Raw genomic sequence first — 13,986 nt, forward strand, 5'->3', positions numbered from 1 at the left:
ATTGTGAACCACAGTAAAGTGTTGGACACTAAAAAAAAAATGAATGAGGCTTTTTACTTGTCAAATGTACATTACAGCACAGTAAAAATCTTTCTTCACATATCGCAGCTTGTAGCTTGAAGCTGGGGTCAGAGCACAGGATTCACCATGATACTACGCCACTGGAGCACAGAGGGTTAACAGACTTGCTCAAGGACCCAGATTAGCAATTTAGCAATAATGGGGATTGAACCCCCTGACCTTCTCTTCAGTAACCCAGAGCCTTAACCACTCAGCTACTACTTCCCCAGTGTGTAAGTGTATTCAATATTTTAATGTCGGCCTGTTTGTTTCACACCTAGGACTAAAATAGTGTCCTTCCTGAATCATACCACCTCTTAATACAGTCATTATGACACCACAGTTATAAAAAACATTAATATTATATAGATACGTGGTATAACGAAGCACGGCATTAACGACAAGTATCTCATGCGGCGAGAACGAATGCCGTTACTAAACCAAGAAACCCAATTAACACAATTCATAAAGTGCAATGCATCTGTACATTATCCCTAGCAGAAGCATCAATATTAAACTCATAAAATGAGAGTTTTTTGTGCGTTTTTCATGCATTAAGGTTTTCTTGTGGATTTCAAATGAAGACAAATGATCTGGTTTTTCACTACAGAAAATAAAAAAAGTTAAAACAGGTCATGAAAAATCTAGTCATGTGTTTCGTGAGCTCTGACAAGTGCGCTCTCTTAACCGCCCGATCGAAAGATGTGAAAATGCCTACGTGATCGGGCGCCTTCTAGAGGGCCTCAGTGACTCCAGCATGCAATCTGTTTATCCTAAACAAGAGCTTTAAGCCTTGCAGTGTTCACATTGAAGTCCTTCGATGCAGATACCTTTGACTCCGGCAACAAGTCATGTGACGAGTGAAATCTAATTAGAAACTCCAAGGTAAATAGATGCTTCTTGGAGCAGTGCAAATGACAGAAACACTATAAAATGAAGAGACTGTTGGAAATAATTTAATGCATATTCATGGACACAGCTACGTTATATTAAAACATGCAACTTTTAATAGAGCTTAGGTCCACCACTGCTTTCTATAGTGTATTTTATTCATACATCTTCTATTGAATTGTGTATTATATATTGCTTGAACCATTGGGAACCTCAATAAAGTGTTAAGACACTAAGTGTATTACATATTTGGTGTAATATTAATTGCACATCACTAGACATCATTATGTTGTCCCTCTGTATGAACCCCTGTATGAAAGCCTACCTGCCCCTTATAGCAACCCATAAATATTCATCATCTTTTTGGGGGGGGTCACACGTTGGGGAAGGGAACATGAGTAGAGTATATAACCTCTAAAACACACCTATTCATCTTCATCACGTGAATCCAGGAGTCATGGTTTGTGAAGGAAGTGCTGCTCTTTTCACTGCTCTAGTCCAGTAGGGGTCTAATGATTTATCCTGAGCGCTTACACAGGATGCTGGAAACAGGGCATCCTTCTTGTGACGTCATCAGCTGCATCCTCATCTCGCGCTTTCTCTGTATATCTCTCACTGACATCCAGTCTCTCCAGAAGTCTTCTTCATCAGCTGTGTTCGGGAAATAATACCACATATTCAGCATCATATTGTTATTCTTCACGTGCATTGATCAGGTAAGCATTTTATTCAGCCAATTTAAAAAGATGGCTGCCCAGGAAGTGCAGCCGAGTGAGACCATAGCGAAGCTGAAATCCGAGTCGGAGACGCTGAAGACGAAGCTCGAGGAGGAGAGGGCCAAGCTGCATGATGTGGAGTGTGAGTATCAGATATAAACTAGACTTCATAACATCCCACAGATCCACTAGTTTATGTAGGGATGTTTTTTCCTCTTTTGTTTTCTATAATAATATGTGCAAAAAATCATATTTCCACAGTGGGTTATTTATAGCGCCTGTTTACAGTACACTGAGCACCATCTACATGTAATAACGCGCCTAGGACTGTTCATAATGGCAGGAGGTAATATATAATATATGGCAATAAGATATATACAGTAATACTGGTCCTACTGGTTACTGTAAGTTCTATCTATAGTGTGGTACTGCATTATTAAACATTATAAATAATCAGGGAGCATCTTTTTTTTTTTTTTTTTTGCCCCAATATAATAAGTACATGATCTGATTCTAAAAAAATTATAATCATTAAGTTAACTATATATAAGATCATTAGACCTTTTTTTTTTTTTGGATATTATTACACATTTCAACAAGCTTGTAGGTTTCTTATGTTAAATATTTCTGCTTGAAAGGAGAAAAATTATGACAATAAAAGATTGGAACAAGTACAAATGGCTTGAAACAGGTTTATTAATTCCTATTTTTGGTTTATTATAATAATATAAAAGGAAGTACATACATATGACCATATTCGAAATATTGCTAATACACCATCTTGCACGATCTAAAATAAAAATAAAAATAAAAATAATATCCAGAAAAAAGGATGCTACATCTAATATAATAAATAATAAATATATATATATATATATATATATATATATATATATATATATATATATATATATATATATATATATATATATATATATATAAATAAATCATTAGACCTTTTTGTCTGGATTTTATATTTATTTTATTACACATTTTGAGCTTAAACAATTCGAATGTTATTGGTTCTGCATGTTGCAAAAATTATCTCACAATAAAAGCTTGAAATATGTACAAATAGCTTGAAACAGGTTTAATAATCTTATTTTGGTTTATTTTAATATTATATATGGAAATAAATACATGTGTCCATATTCAATATATTGTTAAGGTGTTAGCACAAGCAAGTTGTAATAACATATCTAGTACTGTACATAAGGAGGTATTACATAATACCACTTTTGGCACAGTGCAGCTAAATCTGTACTACTAGTGCTACTAGTTCAATTCTATAGTGTGGTTGTTACTGCAGTATGCAGTGATACAATAAATGAAGATTTCTGATTTTAACATGAAACGTTTTTGAAGCTGTGTGTTGATCTTGGATGACATTCTACATTTCCACATTTTTCAATTTTGTCAGATAGATAGATTGATAGATTGATAGATAGATAGATAGATAGATAGATAGATAGATAGATAGATAGATAGATAGATAGATAGATAGATAGATAGATAGATAGATAGATAGAAAGATTTATTATGTATTGGCTATGCTTAAAATGAGCAAAATGATAGCAATAAAAGCTTCAAATAAATACAAAATAACCTGTTTTATTATAGTATTATAATGCAAAATACACATTGTTTGTAATATATATATATATATATATATATATATATACAGGAGTGCAGAATTATTAGGCAAGTTGTATTTTTGAGGATTAATTTTATTTGAGGATTTAATTTGAACAACAACCATGTTCTCAATGAACACAAAAACTCATTAATATCAAAGCTGAATATTTTTGGAAGTAGTTTTAGTTTTAGCTATTTTAGGGGATATCTGTGTGTGCAGGAGAAAATTATGACAATAAAAGATTGGAACAAGTACAAATGGCTTGAAACAGGTTTATTAATTCCTATTTTTGGTTTATTATAATAATATAAAAGGAAGTACATACATATGACCATATTCGAAATATTGCTAATACACCATCTTGCACGATCTAAAATAAAAATAAAAATAAAATAATATCCAGAAAAAAGGATGCTACATCTAATATAATAAATAATAAATATTATATATATATATATATATATATATATATATATATATATATATATATATATATATATATATATATATATATATAAATAAATCATTAGACCTTTTGTCTGGATTTTATATTTATTTTATTACACATTTTGAGCTTAAACAATTCGAATGTTATTGGTTCTGCATGTTGCAAAAATTATCTCACAATAAAAGCTTGAAATATGTACAAATAGCTTGAAACAGGTTTAATAATCTTATTTTTGGTTTATTTTAATATTATATATGGAAATAAATACATGTGACCATATTCAATATATTGTTAAGGTGTTAGCACAAGCAAGTTGTAATAACATATCTAGTACTGTACATAAGGAGGTATTACATAATACCACTTTTGGCACAGTGCAGCTAAATCTGTACTACTAGTGCTACTAGTTCAATTCTATAGTGTGGTTGTTACTGCAGTATGCAGTGATACAATAAATGAGGGATCTGTTAAGATTTTCTGATTTTAACATGAAACGTTTTTGAAGCTGTGTGTTGATCTTGGATGACATTCTACATTTCCACATTTTTCAATTTTGTCAGATAGATAGATTGATAGATTGATAGATAGATAGATAGATAGATAGATAGATAGATAGATAGATAGATAGATAGATAGATAGATAGATAGATAGATAGATAGATAGATAGAAAGATTTATTATGTATTGGCTATGCTTAAAATGAGCAAAATGATAGCAATAAAAGCTTCAAATAAATACAAAATAACCTGTTTTATTATAGTATTATAATGCAAAATACACATTGTTTGTAATATATATATATATATATATATATATATATACAGGAGTGCAGAATTATTAGGCAAGTTGTATTTTTGAGGATTAATTTTATTTGAGGATTTAATTTGAACAACAACCATGTTCTCAATGAACACAAAAAACTCATTAATATCAAAGCTGAATATTTTTGGAAGTAGTTTTAGTTTTAGCTATTTTAGGGGATATCTGTGTGTGCAGGTGACTATTACTGTGCATAATTATTAGGCAACAACAAAAACAAATTCATACCCATTTCAATTATTTATTTTTACCAGTGAAACCAATATAACATCTCAACATTCACAAATATACATTTCTGACATTCAAAACCAAACAAAAACAAATCAGTGACCAATATAGCCACCTTTCTTTGCAAGGACACTCAAAAGCCTGCCATCCATGGATTCTGTCAGTGTTTTGATCTGTTCACCATCAACATTGCGTGCAGCAGCAACCACAGCCTCCCAGACACTGTTCAGAGAGGTGTACTGTTTTCCCTCCTTGTAAATCGCACATTTGATGATGGACCACAGGTTCTCAATGGGGTTCAGATCAGGTGAACAAGGAGGCCATATCATTAGATTTTCTTCTTTTATACCCTTTCTTGCCAGCCACGCTGTGGAGTACTTGGGCGTGTGTGATGGAGCATTGTCCTGCATGAAAATCATGTTTTTCTTGAAGGATGCAGACTTCTTCCTGTACCACTGCTTGAAGAAGGTGTCTTCCAGAAACTGGCAGTAGGACTGGGAGTTCAGCTTGACTCCATCCTCAACCCGAAAAGGCCCCACAAGCTCATCTTTGATGATACCAGCCCAAACCAGTACTCCACCTCCACCTTGCTGGCGTCTGAGTCGGACTGGAGCTCTCTGCCCTTTACCAATCCAGCCACGGGCCCATCCATCTGGCCCATCAAGACTCACTCTCATTTCATCAGTCCATAAAACCTTAGAAAAATCAGTCTTGAGATATTTCTTGGCCCAGTCTTGACGTTTCAGCTTGTGTGTCTTGTTCAGTGGTGGTCGACTTTCTGCCTTTCTTACCTTGGCCATGTCTCTGAGTATTGCACACCTTGTGCTTTTGGGCACTCAGTGATGTTGCAGCTCTGAAATATGGCCAAACTGGTGGCAAGTGGCATCTTGGCAGCTGCACGCTTGACTTTTCTCAGTTCACGGGCAGTTATTTTGCGCCTTGGTTTTCCACACGCTTCTTGCGACCCTGTCGACTATTTTGAATGAAACGCTTGATTGTTCGATGATCACGCTTCAGAAGCTTGGCTATTTTAAGACTGCTGCATCCCTCTGCAATATATCTCACTATTTTTGACTTTTCTGAGCCTGTCAAGTCCTTCTTTTGACCCATTTTGCCAAAGGAAAGGAAGTTGCCTAATAATTATGCACACCTGATATAGGGTGTTGATGTCATTAGACCACACCCTTCTCATTACAGAGATGCACATCACCTAATATGCTTAATTGGTAGTAGGCTTTCCAGCCTATACAGCTTGGAGTAAGACAACATGCATAACGAGGATGATGAGGTCAAAATACTCATTTGCCTAATAATTCTGCACTCCCTGTATATATATATATATATATATATATATATATATATATATATATATATATATACAGTGCTGTACAAAAGGCTCAGTATTACATTTATTTTCATATCTTTAAAAATAAACATTTTTCAATTTTGTCATGGTTGTTTTATGAATTCAAACCCATATATTTGGTTAGAAGAAGAGTAAACAACATAAGTAATGCCATAAACAGGACATTTAGGGCTTTTTCTAACAGAATGGAAAGGATTTTTCCCCATGCCATCATTTAAGAAATATTTGCTGGTTGTTTACTTGGTCAGGCTTAACAATACTATGAATATGCATAATATGAATAAGCAATAATTACTTACAAATATTTTCTAATCATTTAGTTGACATAATGTTGAAGGTAGTGTTCCAAAATAATCATCACAGTCGACACAATCCTGTAAAAAGAAATGCAACCCTGTAACAAAGAACTATGCAATTCTGTAACAGGAAACCCAAGCTTTCTAAACTTAGTAGTAAGTTTTTTGAGTGAGACATAAAACTCTTTAGGCACCAGGTATTAAAGATCACTTCTATTAAGTGCAGAGTAAATTATAGTCTATAACACACCTGCTTTCTTACCCAGTGCACCAGGTGGCAGAGAAGGTGGAGTCTCTCGGCCAATTTGTTATGAAGACCAAAAGAACTCTGAAAGGACATGGCAATAAAGTGCTTTGCATGGACTGGTGTAAAGACAAGAGGAGAATTGTGAGCTCATCCCAGGTACAAAAAAAAAATTTGCCTAATGGTATAATTTAATGGCCTCTACACCCTATGTAGTGCACTATAGGGTCCCACAGGAAGCCATTTAGGATTCTTGCTCCACAGGAAGTGTCATTATCAGCAGGTTAATAGCTGCAGCCTGACTTGAGAGCTGTCCATGATTCTTCATTCATTTCTGCAAACAAATGGCCTGTTATTGTGTATGCATGACATGTCTGTTTCAAAAATCTATGCATTATTCACTCTTTCTGTCTTCTAGGATGGAAAGGTGATTGTGTGGGATGCGTTTACAACCAACAAGGTATATGAGTTACAAGTGTTTACATTTTTTCAATACTAGCGACAGACTGCTATTAAAAATATGTATAAAAATCATTCAAATCTTAAGTGTAAGAATAATCTTTAATCTGCAGCAAGCAAGATTCCCTGCTTATACACTATATGAACACAGATATTGGGACACCTGACTTCTTTATATGTGCCTTGTGTGTTACCACAAACTGTTACCACAATGTATTTGTATAGGATGTATCTGGATGCGATAGGATTAAATTTTTCCTTCACTCCAACTAGGGATTTATACCTTTTCTAACATGACAATGTCCCTGTGCACAAAGCCAGCTCCATGCAGATGTGCTTTGCATGGCTTGGAGTGGAAGATCTCCTGCTATAGAGGACTGACCTCAACCCTACTGAAAACCTTTATGATGTATTATGATGTATTCCGCACCTACATCAGCACCTGACTTTACTAACACCCTTATGGCAGAATGAGAACAAATCTTGTGGATTATTTTACGAGAAAAATGGAGGTTGCCATAACAGCAAATGGGGAATAAATGTGAAACAGGATTTTTAAAAAGCAAACATTGATCTTACACTCGGGTGTCCACAAACTTTTGTCTACATAGTGTATTTTAGGAAATGTAATTCTATAGAAAAATAATCTTTTAGCAGTTTCCTAATATAACATAATTTTGGACAGTTTTTTTGTTCGGCCACAGATGCTTAAGATAAAATAACTGATCTGTATTTTTTTTACAGGAGCATGCAGTAACCATGCCATGCACATGGGTGATGGCCTGTGCATACGCCCCTTCTGGATGTGCAGTAGCGTGTGGGTAAGGACCTGGGCTTCTTCGTGGCATTTTGCAAAAAAAATAAAAAAATTCCTAAGGAATGCTTTTTGTCATTTATTACATTAGGGGGTTTGAGTTCCAGCAGTAAACTGCGAATGTAAAAATAGAAACTGAGATTCCTCTCTGTTTAACTGAGCTTTTTGTGTTTCGCAGTGGTCTTGACAACAAGTGTTCTGTGTACCCACTATCCCTGGATAAAAATGAGAACCTGGCAGCGAAGAAGAAATCCGTGGCAATGCACACCAATTATTTGTCAGCATGCAGCTTCACCAACTCAGACATGCAGGTCCACCTTTTTCATAATTATCATTCTTTTTTTTTGTCTTATAATTTGCCACTAAACGTAATGGGTAGTGGGAGCTCAGTGGTTAAGGCGTTGGACTTCTAATTGAAATGTGGTGAGTTCAAATTCCAGCACCACACAGCTGCCACTGCTGGGACCTTGAGCAAGACCTTCAACTAGTGATGAGAATATCTTTTTTTTTTAGTCATTCAGTTCTTTTTGCTCCTTTGATTTGAAATAATATAAAATGTTACATTTTTAATAAGCAGATCACCCAACACATCTACAAATACAAACTTTGACTATAATTCTCTCACTTTGTCTCCAAAACGTCTTACATGCTCTGTCCCACAAATAAACTCATTTCTAATCCTGTCCATCGTTGTCACTCCCAACGAAAACCTCAACATCTTCAGCTCTGCTACCTCCAGCTCCACCTCCTGTCTTTTACTCAATGCCACTGTCTCTAATCCATACAACATCGCAGGTCTCACCACAGTCTTATAAACTTTCCCTTTCACTCTTCCAGATACTCTTCTATCACAAATCACTCCTGCCACTCTTCTCCACCCACTCCACCCTGTCAACCTGTCCATCACCACTGCAAACAGGAAAGGGCTCAGAGCCGATCCTTGATGCAGTCCCACCTCCACCTTGAACCCGTCTGTCGTTCCTACTGCACACTTCACTTCTGTCACACTGTCCTTATACATGTAGTTATTTTGTCACATGACTGCCATAAATATTGTTACAATATTGCATTATTTAACGTTTATACTAGTCACGTGATAAAAAGAAGGAACGACTTGGACCAGAGGAATCATGAGGAAGTCTGTTTCCTGCGTAATGCACTGCATATGGGAGTCACGTGATAAAAGAGCAAACGAATCGGACTTGAAGAGTCGAGAGACAAACTGCTTAATTCTGTTTCCTGTACATAACCTACAGAGATTTTGCGATGCTTTGCTCATGCGCAACCAGAGGAATATGAACAAATTAATCTTTGAGACGACTCTTGCTTCTGAGTCACTTTGAAGACTGTTTAAAAAACGACCTATCACTACCTTCAACTGCTCAGTTGTATGAATGAAATATTTGTAAGTTGCTCTGGAAATGGGTGTCTGTCAAATGCTTTAAATGTAATGGAAATGAAAATGGCATCAAATCAGCATCATGCTGAATATATTATATACGGGATATCATCTCTTAGAACATGCCACTGTCTGCATTTGACAGGGATCCCTTATTATAGAGCTATTATACAGTTTTTCTTTGTAACTAATCACTATGGCTCTTGATTTTAGATCCTGACATCGAGCGGTGATGGAACATGTGCAATATGGGATGTGGAAAGTGGGCAGCTGCTCCAGAGTTTCCATGGACATGCAGCTGATGTGCTTTGCCTGGACCTCGCTCCCTCTGAGACCGGCAACACCTTTGTGTCTGGGGTTAGTTTTCCAAAATACATCAGAATCATGTCAGCACTCTAGCTGTTCTCCGTCTCTCTGCCTCTGTCGTTCTCTCCGAGTGTTGTGACCTTACATTTCTTTTATTTTTTTTAACAATATCTCAGGGTTGTGATAAAAAGGCAAATGTTTGGGATATGCGCTCGGGACAGTGCGTCCAGTCCTTCGAGACCCACGAGTCAGATATAAACAGTGTGCGGTGGGTTTACCTTCTCGCACAGCATTTTACCTGGCATATGAGCTACAGTTTATTAAATTCAGTATTCAATAAGATAAACAGAAAATTAAGATTTGGTATTTTATGTTTTATGTAAAAAAAGTGCACACTGCTGATAATGTTTTTTGTTGCTATAGATACTATCCGAGTGGGGACGCGTTTGCCTCCGGCTCAGATGATGCTACTGTGAGTTTGCTCCTTTATTTCTTATATAGATCAATTCAGTGCCAAAATTTACTGCATGATCATATTTATATGGTAAGGAGAATGGTAAGAAAGGCTAAGAAGATCAGAAAATCAGAACAGTGTGATATGTGAATACACACATAAATTGCTGACTCTCCTAAACTTAACCAAGCCTTTTTTGGCCATAAAGGTCACTGGCATGCATGGTGAAAAACCCGAAATTCACATTATATTGTTTGTTGATGTTTTGTGGCCTAAAAGCTGGCTGCCTCACCCTGAGGTTGAAATCTGGTTGTAGACAGACCTACATAGTGATGCCAGATAGGCATTAAATCAACATAAAAAACTTGTGAGAACACAAATTCAGTATTTTGCACTGGTCATCTGACTTTAAACCTTATTGTAACAAAATGTGTGTTCTGTGTTAAAGACAATTGTCCTCACACACATGCATCACAAGCTTAAAATGTTGGACAAAAGTGCATGGAGATATGGTCCAGCATCCTTTAAAAGGCATCTCAGTTCTTGTGAGGCATTAAAGAAAGAAAGAGATATTGCATGTTGCAATAACAGAACCTTATTGCTGTTATTATCTCCAGAAAATGGTTAAACATTTTAAGTATATAAATTGCTCTTGAATGTAACAAACAAATGTATAAAATTAATGTAAATATTTTAAAGATTAACCAATAAATTTTGTTCAATAAGAAAAGAATAGTTTTGCAGCTGTATCGGTCTGATCAGTCTAACGATTTGTTTCCTTAGTGCCGTCTGTATGACTTGAGGGCTGATAGAGAGGTGGCAATTTATTCCAAGGAAAGCATCATATTCGGAGCTTCCAGTGTAGACTTCTCTCTCAGTGGTAAGTGCTCTGAATCCATGGCAAAGAAACATGTTCACAAGAGTTTACTCATATCAAATCTGTTTTTGCTAAAAAAGTTTGGCTATCGAAGGAAAGATTCCCTAAGTTAAAAAAAGAGGTCGAAGCACTGATAGTAATCCAGCAAATCCATACCAATAGTTTTTCCGTCTATTGGTTCGCTGTCATTACGAGAGCAGCCTCTAGAGGCGAATCACTGACACCACATGCTGTTTGTTTTAACACGCGAGATTGCACGCTGAACGGAGAGCACATTATATTTATTATTTATAATTATACAGTTATATTTATTAATGAATATATTCCTATTTATTTCTTTTAGCACATTTTTATGATTTAGAACTGGTTTTTTTTTTTATGTTTGTAATAAAATTCAGTACTATTTTACATGGAGTGTTATATTTGTTTTTTTTCCGGTTGATTAATCGTTATCGGCAAGTACAATCCAACCAAGCTCTCGGTAAAAGTAAAATCCACTTATAGGTTGACCTCTAGTTATCAACACAGCCTAATTATTTGTTAAATTTACCTGCATATGCATATGCATAAGTATTTAAATGTTTTAATTTCAATAGCAATGAATATAAAATTTTTAAAAAATGATAGTAATAATGTTCTTTAAATATGCGATTTATCTTTGGAAAACGAATGATAATTTGTCTGTACAGTGCAAACCAAAATAATAAACTTATCCAACATTAGGAGGCATAATAAATACATTCAAAATTATAATAAAATCTCCACTATGTATTGAAATTTTGTTTTACAGACCGACCCGCCCCCTCAAATAAAAATGATGTGGCCCTAATAAAAAATAATTAAAAAAGGATTTCGGTGCCTGACTTAAAGATTAAACACACATATCAGCTTTGATAATGAATAAGTATGATATGGAAATATTTTTATATTCTTGACATAAAAAAAAATAAAAAGAATGGCGTCAAATGAAAAGTTTGATTATTAAAGTCATGATTATTTTAAATAGGTACCAAAACTAAATTTTTGGATTTTGGTTTTCTGCGTCTTGCAGGCAGACTACTATTTGGTGGCTACAACGACTACACCATCAACGTGTGGGACGTTCTAAAGGGGACCCGTGTATCTATTTTATTCGGACATGAGAACAGAGTCAGCACTCTCCGAGTCTCTCCTGACGGGACGGCGTTCTGCTCGGGGTCCTGGGACCACACTTTACGGGTGAACAAGCAATTAATACATGCATAACTGTTGTTTTTGTATTTTGTTTTATTATTATTTAAAATTGAACTGAAAGTGAATAATCTTGTGCATCTTTATAAAGTGGAATAGTCAAAGGAAAATACCCTTTTTTTGCAATGTAGAACATAGTTGAGTTATTACCACGTTTCAAGAATTTTACATTTTCTCATTGCAGTTGTTTCGAAAGTTAGTTTTTGATTAAAGTTTAAAGAACACTGTCGTGATCTTGCTTGCTTAGGGAAGAGGAAATGAAAGGCTGGTGACAGGTTTCATCAAAACTTTCACTTCCACGTTCACTTATATATATATATATGTATATTCAGCTTTTGCTCTCTCTCTCTTTCTCCCATTGCTCTGATTTTCCTTCCTCTTCTAATCCACTCCTTTGCTCACTGCAAAAAAAAGCACTAATTAATAAACTAACTCCATTCACAAACCATCATTCAACCACGCCACCACCCTACAAACATTCACACTGCATTGCTACAACATAAGTAACCTTTCTTGCAAAATTCTGTTTTGATTTTTAATATAATAAAATGTGAACCACATCAGACATCAACCAATTAACAATTTTGGTTTGTCTTTGCAGGTCTGGGCTTGAACAGCAGCTTGCGTTGGCTGCTTGGTTCTCTCTGGCATTGACATCGACAGAAACATTCAGTTAAACAATTATTAACTTCGTGTTGGATTTATAAGAAATGCACAGAAGAGTAGAACAGGGTTGAAGACAGACGGTAGTCTAGACAGACAAGAGCACAATGTTGTTTCTTTTGGGTTTGTTTAATTGTTTTTTTGTTTTTTTTTTGATAAATATAGGACCAAAATTCGTCCAGAAACACTAGCTGTGTCGGAAATCACATATTATAGGTTATTTATCAAAAGTAAATTCTTCTTGCTAATACATAAAGTGCATGCCGTTGAGGGGATTTCATTTCACACTACTTCTCTGTGTTTATATGGCACCTGGAAACGACAAATTAAAGTCTGAGAATAGAATAAATCATTATATAAATAGAATCGATTGTAAGACATTTGTTTTAGATTTACAATTTAAAGGGTTAGTGACCTGGTTTTGTAATGAACGTAAATAGACTGATGGATCATATTAAAAAAGGCAATGTAATACAAGAAAGTATTAGTTTTTAGCTTTACCTACACACTTCATATCTATCAACTCAATACTTATAACACGTAACTCTGTAACTGGCCATTTTGTAATGTCTAGGCAAAAAATATTAATGATATACACTATAGGTCATTAAGCATATCTTAATTGCAAATGTATCTCTGTCTTGTGATAATGTCTTTCGAACACAGATGGTGAGACGAACTTCACTTACCGCTGTGCAGCTATTTGTAGGAGGCTTGTGTGCTCATTTACAATTTTCAATTCTAGTCTGAAATAGCAAAGCAGCCAGTTGGAAGGGCAGAGTTGTTTTTTTTTTGTTTTTTTTTCAGTGCAGATCGTTCATCTAATATGCAAACAATCCCTACTCAGTTATCATGTGCTCTTTGACATACTGTATATCGGTCTGAAGTAATAATTGCACTATAGGAACAGTTACTAACTGTAGCGAAATGTATATATAATATTTGTCCACAATAATAATAGTGTCATCATGAAAGAGAAATAAATGGGTTTTACATATCGAGAAAGGTTATGTGTCTTGGCATTTTTTGAATCCATTGTGTGATTTGTAATATCTCATGTCACATGAAGGAACATACTGT

General features: G+C 35.1%; 1 protein-coding gene across 1 annotated transcript; it reads left to right on the top strand.

Annotated features, from left to right (window-relative positions):
- The first annotated feature begins 1,300 nt into the window (after positions 1-1,300).
- Positions 1,301-13,903, top strand: gnb5a (guanine nucleotide binding protein (G protein), beta 5a). The gene is made up of 11 exons (XM_046860233.1): positions 1,301-1,809; positions 6,727-6,863; positions 7,123-7,164; positions 7,908-7,984; positions 8,156-8,288; positions 9,590-9,733; positions 9,859-9,950; positions 10,106-10,154; positions 10,920-11,016; positions 12,065-12,231; positions 12,845-13,903. The coding sequence occupies exons 1-11, from the start codon at positions 1,698-1,700 to the stop codon at positions 12,854-12,856; spliced, it is 1,062 nt and encodes a 353-aa protein (XP_046716189.1). The 5' UTR covers positions 1,301-1,697; the 3' UTR covers positions 12,857-13,903.
- Positions 13,904-13,986: the final 83 nt, after the last annotated feature.

The sequence above is a fragment of the Silurus meridionalis genome, chromosome 10, assembly GCF_014805685.1.
Source record: "Silurus meridionalis isolate SWU-2019-XX chromosome 10, ASM1480568v1, whole genome shotgun sequence".
NCBI lineage: Eukaryota > Metazoa > Chordata > Actinopteri > Siluriformes > Siluridae > Silurus > Silurus meridionalis.

Coding starts and splice junctions, on each gene's coding strand:
- gnb5a (XM_046860233.1), top strand. CDS start 1,698: ATGGCTGCCCAGGAAGTGCAGCCGAGTGAGACCATAGCGAAGCTGAAA. Junction 7,165..7,907: donor ATGCGTTTACAACCAACAAG/GTATATGAGTTA, acceptor TTTTTTTTACAG/GAGCATGCAGTAACCATGCC. Junction 10,155..10,919: donor CCGGCTCAGATGATGCTACT/GTGAGTTTGCTC, acceptor TTGTTTCCTTAG/TGCCGTCTGTATGACTTGAG.